This window comes from Trachemys scripta, chromosome 17, assembly GCF_013100865.1.
Source record: "Trachemys scripta elegans isolate TJP31775 chromosome 17, CAS_Tse_1.0, whole genome shotgun sequence".
Lineage (NCBI taxonomy): Eukaryota > Metazoa > Chordata > Testudines > Emydidae > Trachemys > Trachemys scripta.
Genome location: NC_048314.1, coordinates 1,339,636 through 1,359,144, shown reverse-complemented (window position 1 = coordinate 1,359,144; position 19,509 = coordinate 1,339,636). Strand labels below are relative to the sequence as shown.

The 19,509-nt window shown below is 55.4% G+C and overlaps 2 protein-coding genes and 1 pseudogene across 2 annotated transcripts in view; 2 read left to right on the top strand and 1 right to left on the bottom strand.

Annotated features, from left to right (window-relative positions):
* Positions 1-11,098, top strand: part of ENTPD2 (ectonucleoside triphosphate diphosphohydrolase 2) — a 45,409-nt gene extending 34,311 nt beyond the window's left edge. The window contains 5 exon segments of the mRNA XM_034751985.1: positions 1,106-1,333; positions 2,411-2,680; positions 3,059-3,178; positions 5,428-5,562; positions 7,622-11,098. Coding sequence (XP_034607876.1) covers positions 1,106-1,333; positions 2,411-2,680; positions 3,059-3,178; positions 5,428-5,562; positions 7,622-7,825 — 957 coding nt within the window. The 3' untranslated portion in view covers positions 7,826-11,098.
* Positions 1-19,509, top strand: part of LOC117867167 — a 658,956-nt pseudogene that overhangs the window by 162,620 nt on the left and 476,827 nt on the right.
* The window catches only part of TMEM141 (transmembrane protein 141), a 4,387-nt gene continuing 1,116 nt past the window's right edge, over positions 16,239-19,509 (bottom strand). The window contains exons 3-5 of the mRNA XM_034751993.1: positions 17,726-17,809; positions 17,101-17,208; positions 16,239-16,556 (exon numbers count right to left, since the gene is read on the bottom strand). Coding sequence (XP_034607884.1) covers positions 16,477-16,556; positions 17,101-17,208; positions 17,726-17,809 — 272 coding nt within the window. The 3' untranslated portion in view covers positions 16,239-16,476. The remainder of the gene's footprint in view (positions 16,557-17,100; positions 17,209-17,725; positions 17,810-19,509) is intronic.

Genomic DNA, 19,509 nt, shown 5'->3' with positions numbered 1-19,509 from the left:
CAGGAGACCGGGGAAAGGAATCAGAGGGTTTTTTCTGTTCTTTGGTGGTGGTTTGTCTCTTGAATTGACATGCAGATCTGAAACCTGCAGCATTGTTCTTGGCTCTTCGCCCACCTGTGCTTAGTTTAATAGCAGGCCAGCTGGGATTCAGCCGTTCCCTGGGGTGCAGGGTTCTTGCAGTAACTGCCATGCGCATGGCTCTTACAAGGCCGGTGTGTAGGTGCGGGGGTGTCTGTTACTCCCTGTTGATGGGCCTCATTCATCTCAGTCGGGTACAGGCCCTTTTGCAAAGCTGTGTTTTCCTTCCACCTTCCCAGCATTGGTCTCATTCAGTCCCCAGCTGCGACTGATTCTCTCCAGCGCCCAAGGGAATCTGGAGGCTGCTTTTAACAAAGCCCATGGTGGATCTGTTCATGCAGCGGCCATCTTGACCTGGGTAGAAAGGCAGAGGGCTCCCTCGCCAGTTCAGCAAGGAAAACTGGGGTCAGCTTCGTGCCCGGAGACTGCTCCGTCCATTCTGGAGTTGCAGTTAGGGAGCAGGGGGAGTACCCAGCACGCGCTGTAGGCTCAGCCATGGAGGTGCAGTGTAGGTAGAGGGTAGGAACCTGCTGGGATCAAACTGTCCTTCGGCTGCATGCATGCAGCTCCTGCAGCCTTCAACGGGAGCCGAACGTGCGCGACTGAGTGTCCTGCAGTGACACGTAGGCAGCTACACGGGACTCGCCGAATGCCTTGCCAATCCCGTTGTTTAGCCCCAGCCTTAGGCAGAATGACCTCTTGGGGTTCTTGTGTCCAAAGCAAGCTATTACGCCCCATCGCGGCAGGGTGCTGAGACCCCTCCCCACAAGAGAGGTCAGTGAGAGTGGACAGAGCTCGCACCTCGCTAGACTGTGCCCTGCTGGTTTGCTGCTGGAAGCACTGGCGGGAGCGCTGCCAGCGGGTGCAGGATCGGGCCCCGCGTGGATCGTTGTGCTACTCTAGTCCTGGCATGTTGTTCTGACGGCAGCCAAGAGCGGACGGGCGTTCTGCATGGACTAAGCCAAGGCTGGGGGTGTCTCGCAATTAACCATCTCTCTGACTTTGCTTCTGTTCCCCCTCCCCACAGTACGGCTGGATCGGGCAATGGTTCCGGCCAAAGAAACCCACGTTGGGGGCCATGGACTTGGGGGGAGCCTCTACCCAGATCACCTTTGAAACCCAGGACCCGATTGAGGACCCCCAGAACGGAGTGATGCTGCGGCTCTACGGGCAGACTTACAAGGTGTACACCCACAGCTTCCTGTGTTACGGCAGGGACCAGATCCTCAGGAGGGTGCTCTCCAAGGTCATGAAGGTACGGAGGCCTGGCTCTGCCCCAGCGGGCTCTCCTCGATGGCCTGCAGGGCCGAGCTCCCAGCATTCATCCCCCTCCCTCCTCAACCACCAGCCCCCCGCATCACGTTCCCAGCCAGGCTGCTACACACAGGGCTCCAGGTTCAGGTCACCAGGTGCTTTGGAAAGAGCAGGGAGGGTGGTTGCCCCACTCTGGAGCACGTTCTGCTCTTCTCCCCCCTGATCCCCACGTGTCCCCAACCTGAAGCAGCTGTAGTGAACGGCAGCTCGTTAGCGGGGAGTCAAGGGCACCGGGGTGAGCCCAGCCTGTTACAACCCATGCTAAGGGGCCCAGAATTCCCGACAGAGCAGGGCGGGCTCAGCTGGGTGCACTCTACGGGTGCTGCAGCAGCATAGGTCGGGCACCCTAGTGCAGACGCACACGACAGCGACCAGAAGGGCTTTTCCCATCGCTGGAGGAGCTCCACCTCCCCGAGCGCTAGGAAATGCCCGCGGCTCTGTTATCGCCCTCCCGAGGATGGAGGCTGAGCTCCCTTCATGGGGTTTGAACCTGGGAATTTCAAACGTGCTCTGCAGCCTCCCCCATGCAATTGGTGCTGATGCAGAGCCTGGCGCACATTTCACATCACACACGTTAGTTAAACTCCTTTGGTGCTTTTGAACGGACCCCTCAGGAAAGCCAGGTCTCCTCCCCGCTGCTCTTTGTTGCCAGCACAGGCTGTGCCAGTTACGAGCTACTCATCTTCCTGGGCTGAGCTGCCACCTCCCTGCCTGGGGAGACAGCAGTGGACACATAGGGTTGGACACTATCGTGTCAGAGCACCGGCGCTACTGAAACCTTGCAGCCCCTGTGAGGGGGGATCCCCGTGTTTTACAGATGGGGAAACTGAGGCACGCAGGGACATGATTGGTTCACAATGACGGACGATGGGTCTGGGGCAGATCTGAGGGGCGGTGTTTCTGAATGCCAGTCCTTGACTCCACCCGCTACACTGCACTGCCTGGCCTAGACCGCCTCATGGCTGTGGTAGCTGCAGACTAAGACAGGCTTGTGTGGTGCCTTTTCCTTCCTCAACAGGCTGACGGCTACAAAACAAGCGTGTCCAACCCCTGCTGGCCCAAAGGCTACCAAAGGAACTTGAAACTCCAAGAGGTCTACGACTCTCCCTGCACGGCAGCTGAGAAGCCTGACAGCTACGATCCTCAACGTACCATCAACATGAGCGGATCCGGGGACACAGCCCAGTGCCTCCTGCACGTGGACAGTCTCTTCAGCTTCACCAGCTGCAGCTTCACCCGCTGCTCCTTCGACGGGGTTTTCCAGCCCGGCCTTTCGGGAAACTTCATTGTAAGTGTCCCGAGGTTCCAGGTCTAGTGGGCAACCAGCAGCCTCTGACGTTTAGTGCCGGCTCCAGCGTATTGTGCATGGGGCAGCCCAGAGCCCTGGAGCCCGAGTCTCCTACTGAATTCTATGGGATTCCCTTCTATCCTGCAGCTGGAGAATTAGGCTCTAGATGCAAGGAGGCTGCTAGAATGGGAATGGGGCCTTGGTATGCTCAGCGCAATGGTTAGCAGCAAGAGCGCTGCCTCCTGGGGGTGAGATGAATATACCCCAAACTCGGCTCCCACATTGACTCAACAAGCCCTGCCTTTGTGTCCTAGCAGGGAAATTGAGGGCTGTGCTAGTGAGTTTCTGCTTTCTCACCTCCTCTCTCCCCGGCATCAGGCCTTCTCTGCCTTTTTCTACACGGTGGATTTTATCCAGACAGTGATGAAGAGACGTGTGGCCTCGCCAGCTGACCTTAACACTGCTGCTGACGCCATCTGCAGTGCCGAATGGCCCGAGGTGAGTGCCCTGGCAGCAGAGGGCTAGTCTAATGGCTGCCAGGACTGGGCTGGGATGTCACGATGTTGGCAGCCCTACTGCAATAGTGGGAATTTCGAAAATACGGGACAGATCTCAGAATTCCTCTGGGGGCAAGTCCCTTCCATCTCTCTCTCCCTCTCCCCCCTGCCCGCCCCCCAGATCCCAGCTTGGTGCCCACCGTGGCTCAATGTGTGGCCCACCACAGACTGGGTCCCCGGTGGCCAGCTCCATCCCCTGCCTGTTGGGGTTCACCTGAAGTGGTGGGCCAGGGAGCAGCAGCAGAACCACATGGGCATGGGTGGACGCGGGCAGCTGGCTGATGGCTGAGCAGAGAGGCAGCGGTTCCAGATTGCGCTGCTCCGCCTCCTCCCCCTGCCGCACTGTGGCCAGGCTGGCTCAGTGCCTCCTCCTCACCTGGCAGCCCAAGGTCAGATGGGGGAGGAGCCCATGTGTCCTTTCACTCCCACTCAGACCCCTCCACTCCTCCCATCCCTTTGTGTCCATGCACCCCCACGCCCCTCATGTCCCCATGTGACCCTGCACCCACACTCAGCCTCCCCCACTCCTCCCATCCCCATGTGTCCCTGCACCCCCACTACCGCCTGTCCCCACTAGGGTAGCCAACCCTCCCAGTTTTGCCAGGAGTCTCCTGGAATCAGGCCTGTCTCCCGGAGGCGACTGATACCAAACTGGGAGATTTTAGATGCTAAAAGTCCGGCAGTGCAGCAGGGTGAAGGCAGGCTCCCTCGAGCGCTGACTCCGCAGCTCTCATTGGCCAGGGAACTGCAGCCAATGGAAGCTGCAGGGGTGGTGCCTGTGGGCTGGGGCAGTGCACGAAGACCCCTGGCCCCACCACCTAGGAGCCGCTGCTAGACAGATGTGCTGGTTGCTTTCGAGANCCTGCACCCAAACTCCCTCCCAGAGCCCACACCTCCTTCTGCACCCCAACCCCTTCCCCCAGGGTCAGCCTGGAGCCCCCTCCCACACTCTGAACCCCTTGGCCCCATACCCCAAACCCAGAGCCTGAACCCACTCCCGCACTCCAACCCCCTGCCCCAGCCCGGTGAAAGTGAGTGAGGGTGGGGGAGAGTGAGTGATGGAGGGAGGGAGAGGAGGGAGTGGGGGGGGTGGGGCATCAGAGAAGAGGCGGGGCAGGGGCATGGCTGTGGGGAAGAGGTGGGGCAGGGGGCGGGACAATGGTGTTTGGGTTTGTGTGATTAGAGTTGGCAGCCCTAGTCCCCATGTGACCCTGCACCCCCAAGCCCATGCAGCCCCTGGCTCAATATTGTCACCCACTAGCTCCTGTGTCCCTGCCCCAGTCTGTCCCCCCGAGTAGCCCTTTTGAACCCATCTGTGTGACCCCCCCCCCAGCACTCTGTGTGCCTCGCTCTGTCCGTCCGCCCCACCCCACATATCCTGTGCCCAGAGCCGGTGCAAGGAAGTTTCGCACCCACCTTGCGCCCCCCCCCGCCCCTCGGCAGCCCCCCCCCCCCCCCCCCCTAGGCGCCCCCCCCATGGTAGCCCCCCCCTGCCCTGAGGCGCCCCCCCGCGGCAGCTCCCCGCACCCACCCTGAGGAACCCCCTCCCCCGGCAGCTCCCCACCCCCCCGGCCCACGGAGACGTGCGGCAGCTCCCCACCCCAGCTCACCTCTGCTACACCCCCTCCCCAAGCACACCGTTGCTGCTCCACTTCTCCTGCCTCCCAGGCTTGCGGCGCCAATCAGCTGTTTGGCGCCGCAAGCCTGGGAGGGGAGGAGAATTAGAGCGGGGGCGGCATACTCGGGGAGGAGGCGGAGCAGAGGTGAGGTGGGGTGGGGAGCTGCCGCGTGGCTCCCCGGGCCGGGGGGGTGGGGAGCTGCCGCAGGGGGGAAATTGGGGGCACCGCTTTTTGGCGCCCCCAAATCTTGGCACCCTAGGCAACCGCCTAGTTCGCCTTAATGGTAGCACCGGCCCTGCCTGTGCCTCCTCACCTGGCCCCATGGATAGGGTGCTGTGAGGAGAGCAGCCTCTGCCCCCTCCCACTCCCGGGCTGTCTGCTCCTGCCCATGAGCCCGCTGCCCTAAGGCTGCAGCACCCCCTGGTGGGAGAAGGGTGTAATTGCAGCTTCCCTGCGCCTCCCCGTCCCCCTCCCTGCGAAGGGTCTATAACCGGATTCTGATGGGCCAGAGCAGGGAGGACTCATCTCTTTTCTTTCTGTCCTCTCTTTCTTCCCTGCCCATGGTGCCCAGCTGCGGCTAAAAGCCCCAGAGCAGGAGAAGTGGTTGCCAGATTACTGTGCGGTTGCCAACTTTGTTTATCTGCTGATCATCAAGGGCTATCGCTTCGATCAGAGCTCTTTCCCCAACATCGCCTTCCAGAAAAAGGTTGGTATTCGGCCCAGATGGGGTCCTGCCATGCAACATCTGTCCGTGTCTGTCATTGTTTGCCAACATAGGACATGGGGACGCCCTAGTCTGATGGGTTTTGCCAGGATCCCGGCAGGAAATGAACTCGACTAAAGGCTTTTCGCAGGGACAGGGATCCTGACGGGTGCCCAGGTCAGACGGTTGCTTTTGGTTTTTGGTTTTGCTCACTCTGTGAGCTCGAGAAGATGCCTCAGAGGAGGAGAAATGGCCAATGGGCCATTGTGGATGGTTCTCGGAAAACTTCCGTTCAGTGCGCAGCAGCAGAAAGGCTGATGGAATGTTCGTGGTTGTTAGGAAAGAGATAGAAAATAAGACCGTAAATATCACCACGCCACCTTATAAATCCATGAATACTGTGTGCGGTTCTGATCGCCCCATCTCAAAAAGGACATAGGAGAATTGGAAAAGGTTCAGAGAAGAGCAGCAAAGATAATCAGGGGTGTGGAACAGCTTCCGTCTGAGGAGAGATTAAAAGGATTAGGGCTGTTCATTTTTGAAAAGAGACGACTAAGGCGGGATATGATAGAGATCTTTAAAATCATGAATGGTGAGGAGAAAATGAATAGAGAAGTATTATTTACCCTTTCCCACAATACAAAAACCAGGGGTCGCCAGATGAAATTAACAGGCAGCAGGTTTAATACAAACAAGAGGAAGGACTTTATCACACGACACACAGTTAACTTGTGGAACTCACTGCCAGGAAATGTTGTGATGGCCAAAAGTATAACTGGGTTCCAAAAAGAACTAGATAAGTTCACGGAGGATAGGCCTATCAATGGCTGTTATCCAGGATGGTCAGGGATATAGCCCCATGCTTAGGGTGACCCTAACCTCTGACTGCCAGAAGCTGGAGCTAGGTGACAGGGGTGGATTTCTCAAGAACTGCTCTGTTCTGTACACTCCCCCTGAAGCTCGGTGACTGGCCACTGTTGGAGACAGGACACTGGGCTACATGGACCATGGTCTGACCCAGTCTGGCCATTCATACCTTCTTAAACACCTCCTTAGCCTTGGGGGGAACAGGCCACATCGGGCTGAACTTCACGCGGCCCTTTCCCAGGGAGAAAATAACTCCTGACTATGGAGGATGTAAACTCGGCCCAGATTCCGATCTCAGTTACTCTGGTGCAAATCAGGAGTGGCTCTGCTAAGATCAGTGGAGTTACACTGGATTTACGCTGGTGTAAAAAAGATCAGGATCTGGTTGAGTCCAGTTCCTCTGTAAACAGACCGCAGGGGCGAAGAAAACCAGCAGCACTGCATGGGGAGCAGGGCGCAAGGAGGAGCCCCGCCCAGGAGCAGCACCAGCGGCTCTGTTCCACGCATTCCCGTTAGTCCTCAGGCACTGCCAGGATGGTAGTAGCCGAGTGCAGGGCTGTGCACTGGGCTCCAGAACTGCTGCGTTCTGTTGCCTCAAGGTAGCAGGGTCCTGGGAATGGAGCAAAGGACGGGGGCGCCTGGGTTCTAGTCATCTCACTGGCTTGCTGGGAGTCACAGCTCCTCTGGGCCTCCTGTTGCCCCACCTTGACAACGCAGCTGGTCTTTGCCCACCGTTGTGAAGCCTTTTGAGATCTCAGGATGAGCGAGGGCTAAGAATTGATGATGATGATGATGATGAGAGAGACCAGGAGAGGGTCACGGTAGAAGCGGGGGGAACAGACAAGGTAATGGGAGATTCCCTTTGCTACTGCAGCTACTACTCCTAGCCTCTGAGGGTACGTCCACACTGCAGTTAGACACCCGCGGCTGGCCTGTGCCAGCTGGCTCACAGATCCCTGGCTAAGACGCTAACTGCGGTGTAGATGTTTGGGCTCAGGCTGGAGCGAGGTGGGAAGGTCCCAGAGCTCAGGCCGGAACGTCTACACCTCAATGAAACAACCCCTTGGCCCGAGCCCCTTACCCCGAGTCAGCTGGCAGGGGCCCACCGCAGGTGTCTGACTGCAGTGTAGACGTACCCTCATGAGGCATCGTTACTAACAAGACTCTGAGCTGCTTTGTCTTGGTGTTTTCACAGGCTGGGGACACTTCCATCGGCTGGGCCCTGGGCTACATGCTGAACCTCACCAACATGATCCCGGCTGAGGAAGTGGGCTTCCAAAAGGGCGCGAACTACAGCTCCTGGGTCGTCCTCGTCGTCCTCTTCGTGGCGGTAATCCTGATGGCACTGGGGACAGCGTTCTGCCTGCTCCGGTCTGGCAAGCAGCACCGCACCATGTAGGACGGGGGCAGGAGAGGCCGAGCGACGTGGCTCCCTGGAGCTGACGTGAGCTCCACTGATCCTGGCAGGCGGCCCAGCATCCAACATACTTCAGATGTGAGCGTTTCCTGGAGGCCCTGTCCCTCCCCGCTGCCTGTTTGTAGCCCAGAGGGAAACCAGTCCTGTTGCCTTTCTTTCCTCCCTGATTGGAAGCTGGAGAAGCGGACAGAAGAGGAGAACTGACACCCAGGGAGCTGCATGAGGAGCAAATGTCAATGGTTTCCTAGTGCATCTCCTTTGGTGCACCCTGGAGCAGCATCAGAGCCTGGACAGCCAGATCCGGGGCATCCTCCTTTGCCTGCCACCAGACGGAGACCAGACACATAGTAAACGGACAGCAGCAGCCAGCAGGCGACTGGCTCAGTGCAAAGGAAGGGAGGTTTTTATGCTCACATCCAAGGGGGTGGGGTTCAGGGTGGAGAGGGTTACTTACCTAAGCGTCTGTGGAAGGCTGTTCCCTCCAGCCCCCCTGCCTGGAGCCCTGTCCTGTCACTTCCAGGGATTTTGTGACTTGGGGTCCTGGGTGTTATCCATGGACCTGCACTATCTTCCCTGAGCAAGGGCCAAATCACAGCCTTCAGGAAGTCTCTGGGAGTTTGGCCATTGATCTCAGTGGTATTTGTCTCTCTCCCGGGAAGCCCCTCCATCTCTGCGGAGCAGTGCTGCCCACGACAGGCTCTGACAATCTGGGGGGCTTCCACTCTTAGCACCACAACTCTGCCTTGCCTCTTTTGTTTGTTTACAAGTGGCGCTGCTCCTAGCCAATCCTTCCTGCCCAGGGGGAAGTTTCAAGATGAAGGGTGGGGGTGGAGCCTGAGTAGGTGTGTAATTGAACAGGGGGGGTCCTGGGTACCTTAGGGAGCATCGTAAACCAGCCCCCTGGCGTGATGGAGAAAATGCTCAGGGCTCCCTCGCACAGCACTGAGACCTGAAACCACCTCTGAGCTGCCCGCTAAGACACACCGGGCCAGGGCATGTTGAGACCCAAACCTTCTACCCCCAGCCTAATCAGCCTGGGGACAGGGAGGGTCTGTCTTTAGTTCCAGATAAGATCAAATAGGGATTTGTGTGTTTTAATGCTCACAAAACAACGTAACAATGTAAACCCAGGGGAGGATTTTAGGTGAAAGCGGAAATAAACTTTGTTAAAGGGCAGCTACCCCGAGACACCTGTAGTGGGGTGGAGACAGTAGAACACTGAGCTCTTCCAAACGTTCCCTGAGGCAAAGCTCCGGGCTTGCAGCAGAACTGCGGGGACTGGTGTGACTGCACTCCTGGTAGGGACAACAGGCAGCCTATGCGATAGTTGTGCCTTTGGGGAGCTCAGCTGACAGTGTCACCTCCGTCGGGGGTTCTCAGCCAAAGCCCAGAGCTGGGACTTCTTTGGAAAGGTATCTATTTTATCAATCAAAAAGAGAATTGGAAAAGAAAAGAGGAAATTGCTGCTGAGAAAATCCAGGTCAATATTTGAAAATTTGAAGAGAATGTCACCGTCTTGAAATTTATCAGGATGAAAAGGGCCGCTCACAGCAGAGAAAGAACTTACACTAAATATAATCACACAGTGGTGAATTTATCACAAACTATAATCCTACTAAGAAATGTATATCCTCAGTCTGTTCACTAAGCAGGTGATTTCAGTACTAAGATGGTGGGGATGCCAGTCCAGTTAGATGCCAATCAATTTAAGCAACAATGAAAGATATATTCCAATACACCCAGCAATAATTCTGCTATTATTGGTTAGAAGTTTAGACACCTAGTTACCAAAAATCAATTTAAATCAAAATGGCCTTCCCGGCTACTTATAACCCAGAGCTAACCATCTCCTCCCTAAATCTATGAATACTGAACGCTCAGACCACACACTGAACCTCACTCCCTGCGTGAAACCGTTTAATGTTATTTCAAGTTTCTCCCAATATTCCCGAATAGATGTAACAAAAAATGAGATAAACTGCAGCCCAATGCCAGGATTCCTGCGAGTTCCTCTGGTGCTTTAGTTTACATGCACATTAAAACAATGACACCTGCTGCTTTACGAAAATTCACTTTCCGCTTCTGTATCTTTTGCCCAAGAAGTCGTCACCTTTTGGTACCCACATCCCAGGATGCATTTAGGCCTTGGTTGCTCTAAAGGTGGGTGCTTGCTCTCAAATAGCTTTATTCTGCTGGGCAGCCCAGGGCCAGTTCAATCAACTTTACAGCAAACTCCTGAAACAAGTTTTCTGCCTCAGACCTTTTCAGTCACTGGCTGATTTTGAGTCCTTCTGTGGCTCACGCCGGCGCAGCCCCATTTCCGGTGAGGAGATGGCGCTGTCCAATGGTGAGCTCATTAGCTGTCACCTTTCAGCAATCCAGTGAGACGAAGGGAGGCAGCTCGCTTATGATTTGACAACTGGACAGCCGTTGTTCTGGGCGTAGCTTCAGGACAAGAGAGTTCTTTACTTGAAACCCCGGGGTGGATTTTTCCAATGTGCCGTTCAGACCCGATGGGATACCTGCTAGGGACACCCTGTTTTTACGGACAGTGAGTGTTTTTTAACAAACCTGTTCATTTTCCTCAGGGGCTCTGGCCAGCCGTTGGGATGGCGAGTCCCCGTCAATGACTGTCCCCTAACGAACAGGGCCAGCTTTGACTCTGCTCCTCAGACAGCCTGGCTGTGTTCCTTGGCGGGTTTTAGTCTTGGTCCAGCTCACTCCTGTAGATTACTTTTATAAAGGAGGGGGGACGCTGTGGGTGCTTTTACTCCTCCTTTGAAGACGGCCCCCTTCTGCGGCACAAACCCACACAGCGGGGCTGGCTGAGCAAAGAGAAGTGGAGAACGGGAGGCTGATAGCCAATGTGGGGCGATTACTTGCCCCTTCCTGACTCCATCAGTTCGCCTCCCTTTGTTAGGATATAGATATTCAGGCCTGTAGGTATATGTTTATCACTTAGCTAGTTATAGAGGTATAAAAGAAAGAATCAAAATCACTGTCTGCCTGTGTAAGGGCCTTTTCTCGCTGTGACAGTCTGAGGCCCTGTTCTTAGGCTAAGGCCTTCGGCTAAGAAGCAGGGGCAGCCGTAGGCTGGGAAGCGTGCGGTCACATCCTCACGTATCGCTAAGAATATTACTATATCAATTAGGAGCAAATAGGAAGTAAATTGGGATTTGAAAATAAGGACAAAGAAACTTGGATTTAAGTTTGCTGGAAGTTCACCCTGATAAACATCAAATTGTTTGCACCTTTGGACTTTGGGTATTGTCACTCTCTGTTCACGCGAGAAGGACCAGGGAAGTGGGAGGGTGAAGGAATAAGCCCTCTACCACCCTTTTGCTCATGAAACCTTTATTAAAACAAGATGGAAATGTTACGTTGTGTGTCTGGTTTGTTTTTTTTAAAACCCGGGCTGCCTTCAAACAAGTGTCGACCAGAAAGTTGTCAAGAGATCCTCTTCCTTCTGGAAAGCGCCACTGAGCCAACGAGGGGCAGGTAAGTGCTCAACTGTTACTTAAGAGGACATGGGCAAATTGTCTTCATGGGTTACAGATGATTCATCACAAAGGTACCAAATGGCTGGAGAGCCCACGGCAGACGTGTGCGTCAGGGCCAGGGAAAGGAGCTGTGAGCCAGGGGGTACAGAGTGGGCATTGGATGGAGGTGGCTGATGCCCTTGCCATGGGAGTACAAAGGGCTTTGCAGCTCCGGGGGGGGGGGGGGGGGGGTTTGTGAGAACAAGAGGGGCCCCCCGCTGGCGGGGGGGGGCTTGGGCATGGGACCCTCCCTTCTTGGCCATGGAGAGAACAGGAAGCTCTGCATTGCCCTCGCCATGCTCAGAACACTTGCCCCTTGGCAGGATAGTTCAGTGGTTTGAGCGTTAGCCTGCTAAACCTAGAGTTGTGAGTTCAATCCTTGAAGGGGCCATTTAGGGATCTGGGGCAAAAATCTGTCTGGGGATGGGCCCTACTTTGAGCAGGGAGTTGGACTAGATGACCTCCTGAGGTCCCAACCCTGATATTCTATGATTAAGATGATGACTATAACCCAATCTCATGCTTCAGGTCTTCAACCAGCTGCTTTCAGGGATCAGGAAGGAATTTCTCCCCCAGCCCTCCCCATGCACAATGGTCAGATGCATGCTGGGGATTTTTTGCCTTCCTCTGAAGCATCAGGTATTGGCGACGAACAGCTGAGATAACCACTCCTCTGTGGTGGTACAGTGACTCCTCTACTTGGCTTGCTGCTGCTTGCTCACGTGTGCAGGGTCACATTAATGGCCAGATTTGGGGTCAGGCAGGAATTTTCCACCAGGTCAGATTGGCAGGAACCTGGGTAGTGTTTTGCCTTCCTCTGCAGGGTGCAGCAAGGAATCTGTGGGCATAATCACCTGAATCAGTTTCCTGCTATTGCAGGGGCCTCGGTCCTCTCCACCTGGGGCACACAACAGTTCATAGTCTCCAGAGGTTTGGAAAGGGGAGACGATATTTGACTCTCATTTGCGTCAATAAAATCAATTTGGAGCAATTCAGCAGTGAGCTCTCTTTTCTCTCTAGTGGGTTACAAAGTAGGGCCCAGACAGGGTGAGTGATTTATCCCAGCTCGAGACACACAGTAGTGGCAGGGCTGGGACCAGAACCCAGGAGGCCTGCCACTGAGGTGCACTAGACCTTAGGGCTGGAGTGTTGCTGACTGGGGGAATAAGAGAGGTGATCAACAGAGGCTGTAGGAGGACGGCAGAGCCTGGCTGGAGCAGGAGGCATCGGCACAGCAGTGAGTATGGTGCCAGGGAGCGGAGAGGAGCTGAGAGCAGCCTTGTGAAAAATAATGGGCACAAAATGCAGTGGGAAGGCCTGGTGGGGCAGTCACAGATACAGCCCTGCTGTGAACTGGCCCCCTCAGTGCCCTGAGGAGGGAAGGACAGACCCTGGCTGCGGTGAAGTGGGGAAACTATGACCACACCCAGTGGGGGAGGAATCGTGAGCTCTGCATCTCTCCCCAGTCCTTTGAGGGAAGGTGCTGGAGGCCTCTTCCTGAGGGAGCCAGGAACATGGGGGCGAAGGGTCTGTGTGGGCTCCAGAGAGGTTGTTATAAAGCAGGAACCAAGTGCCCATCAGGCCGCTAAAGGGGGTGAAATGAACAGGCCGTGAATCCCGAGGAAGGAACGCCAGTCACTGGAATACAGGGCCTCGCAGGCCGGGGCCAACCTGGTTGTGGTCTTCAGACACAGCCACAAGCTGAACGCTGAGACTTACAATCCAAACCAGTCAGTTAAACATTTGTTATGCTTGCGAAGTCAAGAACTGCTGTACCAACGGTGCCGGCGCAGCCTTTCTTTAGCCCTTCGGCCCTACGCATTCATCAACTGATCACCTAGTCTGTGTCCACAGGGCTGTGCCTCATTCAGGGCCCAGGCAGGTGGCGCTGGCTGAACGGGTTGCTAGTCAGTATTGCTGTTTATCCGCCGTGGTCACTGTGTAGCCCCGTGCGTTATTTACTGCACGCCTGTCAAACCCTGCACCGTACACAGGATTGTTCATTTCCTCAGGGCTGTCTATGCTGCTCTCCTTGTGGTACTAGAGCTCTTCACACAGCGTGGTTAATTTCGCTTTACAACCCCTCTTTGGGGGGAGGGAAGCGTTAGCCTCCTTTTACACCTGGGGAACTAACACCGAGATTAAAGAACTTTACATGGGCGAAGCATCGCTGCCCCTGACTTCAGTTGCAGCTGGAAGGACTCAGCCCTTCTGCAAATAAAATCTCCCCCGCCCTCGGTCTCCCATTGGGTACCACACAGTAGCCATCTCAGAACATTTTGGTTTAAGTGATTTGCCCAGCATCACACAGGAGCTCTGTGGCACAGGGTTGGCTAGAAGCCAGTGCTCCAGGGCAGAGCCCATCCTGTGTCTTCCTGCAGATCCTGGCCGTATTCACTACACACCTTCCAGCCTCTGCAACAAATGCAGCGGGGATCTCACAGACACCAGCCTCCTCCTCTACACAATCCTGATTATTTTCCAGCAGATCAGCCATTCTGTGCACTGAATGAGGCTGGGGTCCTGTGGGGATAAAACCGCATGTGATCATGTGATTAACACCTTTAGCACAATGTGCGAGCACAAGGGAGAGATGTACGGTTGCATGGGAAACCTTAATTCTGGTATTCTGCAAATTTTTTGAGTGCTTGACTGCAACCTTCATGTTCTTTCAGCACGGTTGTCACAGGGTGGCTGGCCCCTTTAAGGGAAGTCAGGGCCCTGCTCAGCCCACCAGTAAGTAACTGCCCAAGTGGCTTACTGGCTAATGAGCCCCTGGACCTGACAAACTACCAGCAAAGGTCAGTTAGAGAGGAGCTCCCAGGGAAAAGAATGGGGCGAAGAGATCTCGCTGCCAGCTGCAGGAGACCCAGCCTGGGTGCTGCTGGGAGGTGAGCTGCTGTTAGCTGGCAGGCCCTGGCTCCAGGGAAGGAATCCAGATCAGGACTGCCTCGCAGGTAAAGGGCCTGGATGAGGAACTGATAGACGCTGCTGCCCTGCTAGGAACTCTGGGCTCTTGGATTTCTGTTAATAAATCAGGCCCCCAGAAGGAGGCGCTGCTCAATGCATAAAACTCCTCCTGAGCCTACTGGCGGCCCAAAGCGGGACATGAAGGCAGGGCACGGCCACAGCACCACGCCTGGACGGAAGGGGATGTTGGGGGTGGGCATGTGCCTCTTACCGTTGCTTTTGGGCTGTAAAACGGAGATTGCGCCAACCACTGTGTAGACACTACTTTATCTAGATTGTTTTGAGAGCCATTTTGAGTTCCACGGTGCAGTGTTCCCTGCAAAGAAGCCCTTCGGTAAGGTCTGGCTATGCTCCACATTCCCTCCAGGCATAAGACTCCTCCCAAGAGGTGCGGGCTGGGGTTTGTAAAGTGTCGCTCTGCCTGCACTGGGGAACGCAGCTCATGGTTAAGTGTCCCTTTACTTGTCTAATCCAGGGGCTCAATTCTAGAGCCCCCTGTTCTAACACCGGGCTCTTGGTGTGGCATGGTGCTGCTATATCCCTCTACCCGCCCTTGTTCCTGGAGTCCACCTGCACATCTCATGCAGGCATCGAAACGGCACGTGCAGGCTGCAGGGGGCTGACAGAGCTTGGCACGGGGAGGCAGCCGCAGGACGGGGATGGCAGGTTTAAGATGCACTGATGGGGTTCTGGTACGCACGGCAGATGAATGCTACCGTGCCGTATTTCCAATGGCCCGGTGCTCTCACGGGCCTTCTTCTTTCCCCCTCCCTGGGCTGGGTTGGCAAGAAAGGGAGCCATCAGGTTGGGCCGACAGCCAGCGAGGGGCAGGAGCAGCCAAGCGAGCCCAGCAGCCCAGGTTCCTTGCCATTCACCCCTTGGGTAAAGCAGGTGGGTCTAGAAGGCAGGGGAGGGAGAGCAGACCCACACATTCACCTCAGGGCAGGGGGAGGAAGGAACAGTGTGGACCCAGAGCTGCAGGGTCTTTCTGCTTCCTGTCGTCCAGACGCCCTCCCCTGTGTGAAATCTGGGGGCGAAGGAGAGCTGGCCCGGTCGCAGGTGGTGTCTCGGATTGGCTGTCCTTTCCCTGAGGCAGGGGAATGGAAGTCAACGATAATCGGATGGGCTAGCCCCATGGTAAAGCACCTAGCCTGGGATAATGAGAACATTGGCGAGGACACAAGAACAGAAGCCAGGAGTTAACAGAACGTTACGAAGGTTGCAAAACACGCCAAAGTTAGGACAGGACGGAATTAGAGTTGCCTGGTCAACCCTAATTCCCCCCACACCCCAGCACAGGCGTTACGATACAGTCTTTAATTACCTGCTCTCATGCTACGTTTTCCACAGGACCCCTGCCTCAGTCAGTGCCGGGGCTCACGTCACGAACAGCTGGTGTTCTCATTGTCCAGTGGCCCTAGGCCTATTCTCTGCACGCTATTCAGACCCTGCTCTGAAGATGGAATTATTAATTCATTTACACAGACAACCTTAGTTCGGGCTTTTCTGAACTTCTGAGCACTTGACTTTGCAACCTGAATGTTCTCTTCACGTAGTTCTTGTGTAATAGCGATGCAGGGCTCAGGGCGGGGGTCAGATGGCCCCGACACAGAACTCCCGCTAGTGCAGCAGTCAACATGGGGGTGTCCTCTCTCCCGCTAGTGAGCGTACGGGCTATCGATGCTCCTGGACGTTCCATGTGAGCACTGAGGGCAGAACAGACCCCCAGGGCAGGGACGGGCCCAGCAGCGTGACTGGGATCCTCCAGACCACTCTGGGGGACACCCCCTCCCTGGGCCTTTCCCCCGCAGTAGCCCCCCCAATGATTTCACATTCTCTGTAAGTGACCCCGACCACCCCTAAACTTCACTTTGTCCAAAATGTCCATTTTTAGCTATATATTTTTATTACTTTTCCAACCTTTGCTGCTCACACAAAGTCCGTCTGGGGGCTTTGCACACCCCACGTCCACCCCACCCTAAATCCTTCCCTGCAGTTCCCCAAGCCTCATGAATGGGCAGTGGAGGGGACGTTCCTCGCTCCCCAGGTGTTGCAATGTGGCTCTCGCCCTGGTCACGTGGTACATTGGTAAAGGAGTCGGGACAGAGCTCCAGGCTCCCGCAGCTATTCCATGTTGTCTCCATATTTGTTTCCTCTCACCCTCGTTTCTGCACTCTCTGTGGGATCTGGACTGTGGAGATTTTCTGCAACAGATGAGAGAAAACTTTTCAGAACTCAGACCGGCCAGGAACACTGATAAAAACACACACACCCCGCCACCTGGTATAACTCAGTGAGACGGCACACCAGGCTCCCGGGATCCCAGCAGAGACACCCGCACTCACCTGCTTTTGGGTGTGTTTCCCTGTGCTCCCTTACAAGGTGATCAGAGACCAGCATGACCCCAGGACGCTATTGTAGGGAGGCTCTCAGCCCGTTCCATCCCATCCCCCATCCTTCTCTGGGGACTAAGAACCCTTTGCACAGCTCCTGTGGAACTTCGGGAGCGACACTAGGAATTAACGGGATTCTCCTTGAGCACAAGAGCGGAAGGCCTGGAATTCCAGCCTGGGCTCTGTAGGTGTGTGGGATTTGTATAGCGATTGTTGCCACCCCGGTCTGGTTAAATGACAAAGCGCAGGACGCTATTGGACCCTTCAGAAATGGAGATGCAGCCCAAGTGAAACCAGCCACACGGAGCCCCAAGTACAGCAGGTGACTGCTGCCTGGGCACTGAATGCCTCTCACCTTTGGCTACTCCCTGCGGGGACTGTCCTGTCTCCAGGTAGATCCAGAGGTTGGAACACTTCCGGGTCTTTACCCTGGTCACTGCGTAGCTGGCGACTGAACCTGCAACTGAAAGCACCAACAGGCAGGGGTGTTTCCAAGTCCCTCTGGAAGCAGCGGCTTCCCAGAAGGTGGGGTCCTGCTCTCTGTGAAGAACAGCTGGGGCTGCATGAAAAGGGCTGGCAGTTTCTGAGCCGCCTTTTGCTCGTCACTCGGATTCTGATCTCACTTTCACCCATGTGAATCGGGAGCGAGCCCCTGGAAGTCCACAGGTGCCACTGCAAACACACTCACTGGGGCGGGGGAGTGAGCGCAGGTGGCCTGAGCCAGTCTGAGCACTTTAAAGGGAAGCAGGGGTTTCAATAAATCACAGAGAAATAGACAGGTGGGAGCGAGGGAGGATCCTCCTCTGGTAAGACAGAGCTGTGAGTCCTGTTCCCGGCTCTCGTGAACTACAGGCAAACCCCAGGACCTTGGACTGCTACGAGTGTAACCATGAAGGGCAGACGCTGCATGCCTGCCCCGTTGATGGAACCTCTGGGGGCCGGGGGCTGACCGAGAGGCCCAGCGTGCATTGAGTACTGACCTACAGACAGCAGCACGTTCCACTGCAGGGGGTAGGGCAGCTTCTTGTTTATCAGCTTCTGAAGAACGAAAGCCGCGCTGATGCCTGTTAATACAAGACCCGCGTGAGTGTGGATGCAGTTCCTGCAGCTGACCTCTCTGTCGCAGCCTGCACGCTCCTCGGGGCAGGGGCTGCATCACCCTCTGGGTTTGGAAGGTGCCCGGCACACGCCGGGCATCAGCGCAATCTAACACACGGCAATGGTAGTGCCTTCCATCCAGAGACCCCAAAGCACAGAACAAGCACTGCTGACTATATAATACAGGGATCCCTTCAGCCAACACTGAATGCAGCCCCTCCAGGGTAACAATTTAGGACAGGAAGTGAAGAATCATAGGACTGGAAGGGACCTTGAGAGGTCATTGAGTCCAGTCCCCTGCACTCATGGCAGGACTAAGTATTATCTACACCAGTGGTTCTCAACCAGGGGTCCGGGGCCCACTGGGGGGCCACGAGCAGGTTTCAGGGGGGCCGCCAAAATAAGCAGAGAGCAAGGCCAGCGTTAGACTCACTGGGGCCCAGGGCTGAACCCGAAGCCTGAGCAGCTTAGCTTTGTGGGGGCCCCTGTGGCGTGGGGCCCCAGGCAATTGTCCTGCTGGCTACCCCGTAATGCCAGCCCTGGCTTTTCATCGACTGGATATGCAGAAAACGAGTTGTTGTGGCACAGGGGGGCCCGTGGAGGTTTTTATAGCATGTTGGGGGAGGGCCTCAGAAAGAAAAAGGTTGAGACCCCCGATCTAGACCATCCCTGACAGATATCTGTCTAACTGCTCTTAAAAATCTCCAATGTTGGAGATTCCACAACCCCCCCAGGCCATTTATTCCAGTGCTTAATCACCCTGACAGTTAGGAAGTTTTTCCTAATGTCCAACCTAAACTGCCCTTGCTGCAATTTAAGCCCATTGCTGCTTGTCCTATCATCAGAGGTTAAGAAGAACAATTTTTCTCCCTCCTCTTTGTAACAACCTTTTATGTACTTGAAAACTGTTATCATGGCCCCTCTCAGACTTCTCTTTTCCAGACTAAACAAACCCAGTTTTTTTTCAATCTTCCCTCATAGCTCATGTTTTCTAGACCTTTAATCATTTTTGTTGCTCTTCCCTGGACTTTCTCCAGTTTGTCCACATCTTTCCTGAAATGTGGCGCCCAGAACCGGACACAATACTCCAGCTGAGGCCTAATCAGTGTGGAGTAGAGCGGAAGAATTACTTCTTGTGTCTTGCTTACAACACTCCTGCTAATACAACGCTCCTGCTAATACAACGCTCCTGCTAATACCAGAGCCAATTGCAGCTGCAGGAAAATTCAGGGGGGCAGGATGCAATAACCCAGCTGAAAGTGGCCAGGTTAATTCCCTGACTCCTGCAAAAGTCCCACCGGATGGGAGATAGTTATACATGGATGAGACCTTGCTTTGATTTCTCCTCCAAAAGATGGCAGCCCGTAGTGCCAGGCTGGGGCACTGGGGGAGGAGTGCCACCAGCTGAATCACTCCTGCAGTGCCCTGCCTTTCCCACGGACTCTCACCCATGTACCAACAGCCCCAACCCAGTTTGGCCCCTAGCTCTAAGGACAGCATGGCCTGGAGACCAACACCTGCAGGCTCAGCCCCCGGGAGGAGTCATGCACTGTCACACTGAGCATCTGGGCTTTGAACTGGTGCCTCTTGCAGCCCCAGCTAAACCCAGCAAAACTCCGCAAAGTCGGGGGGGGGCAGCCCTTCAGAGAGAGGAAGATGCCCAGAG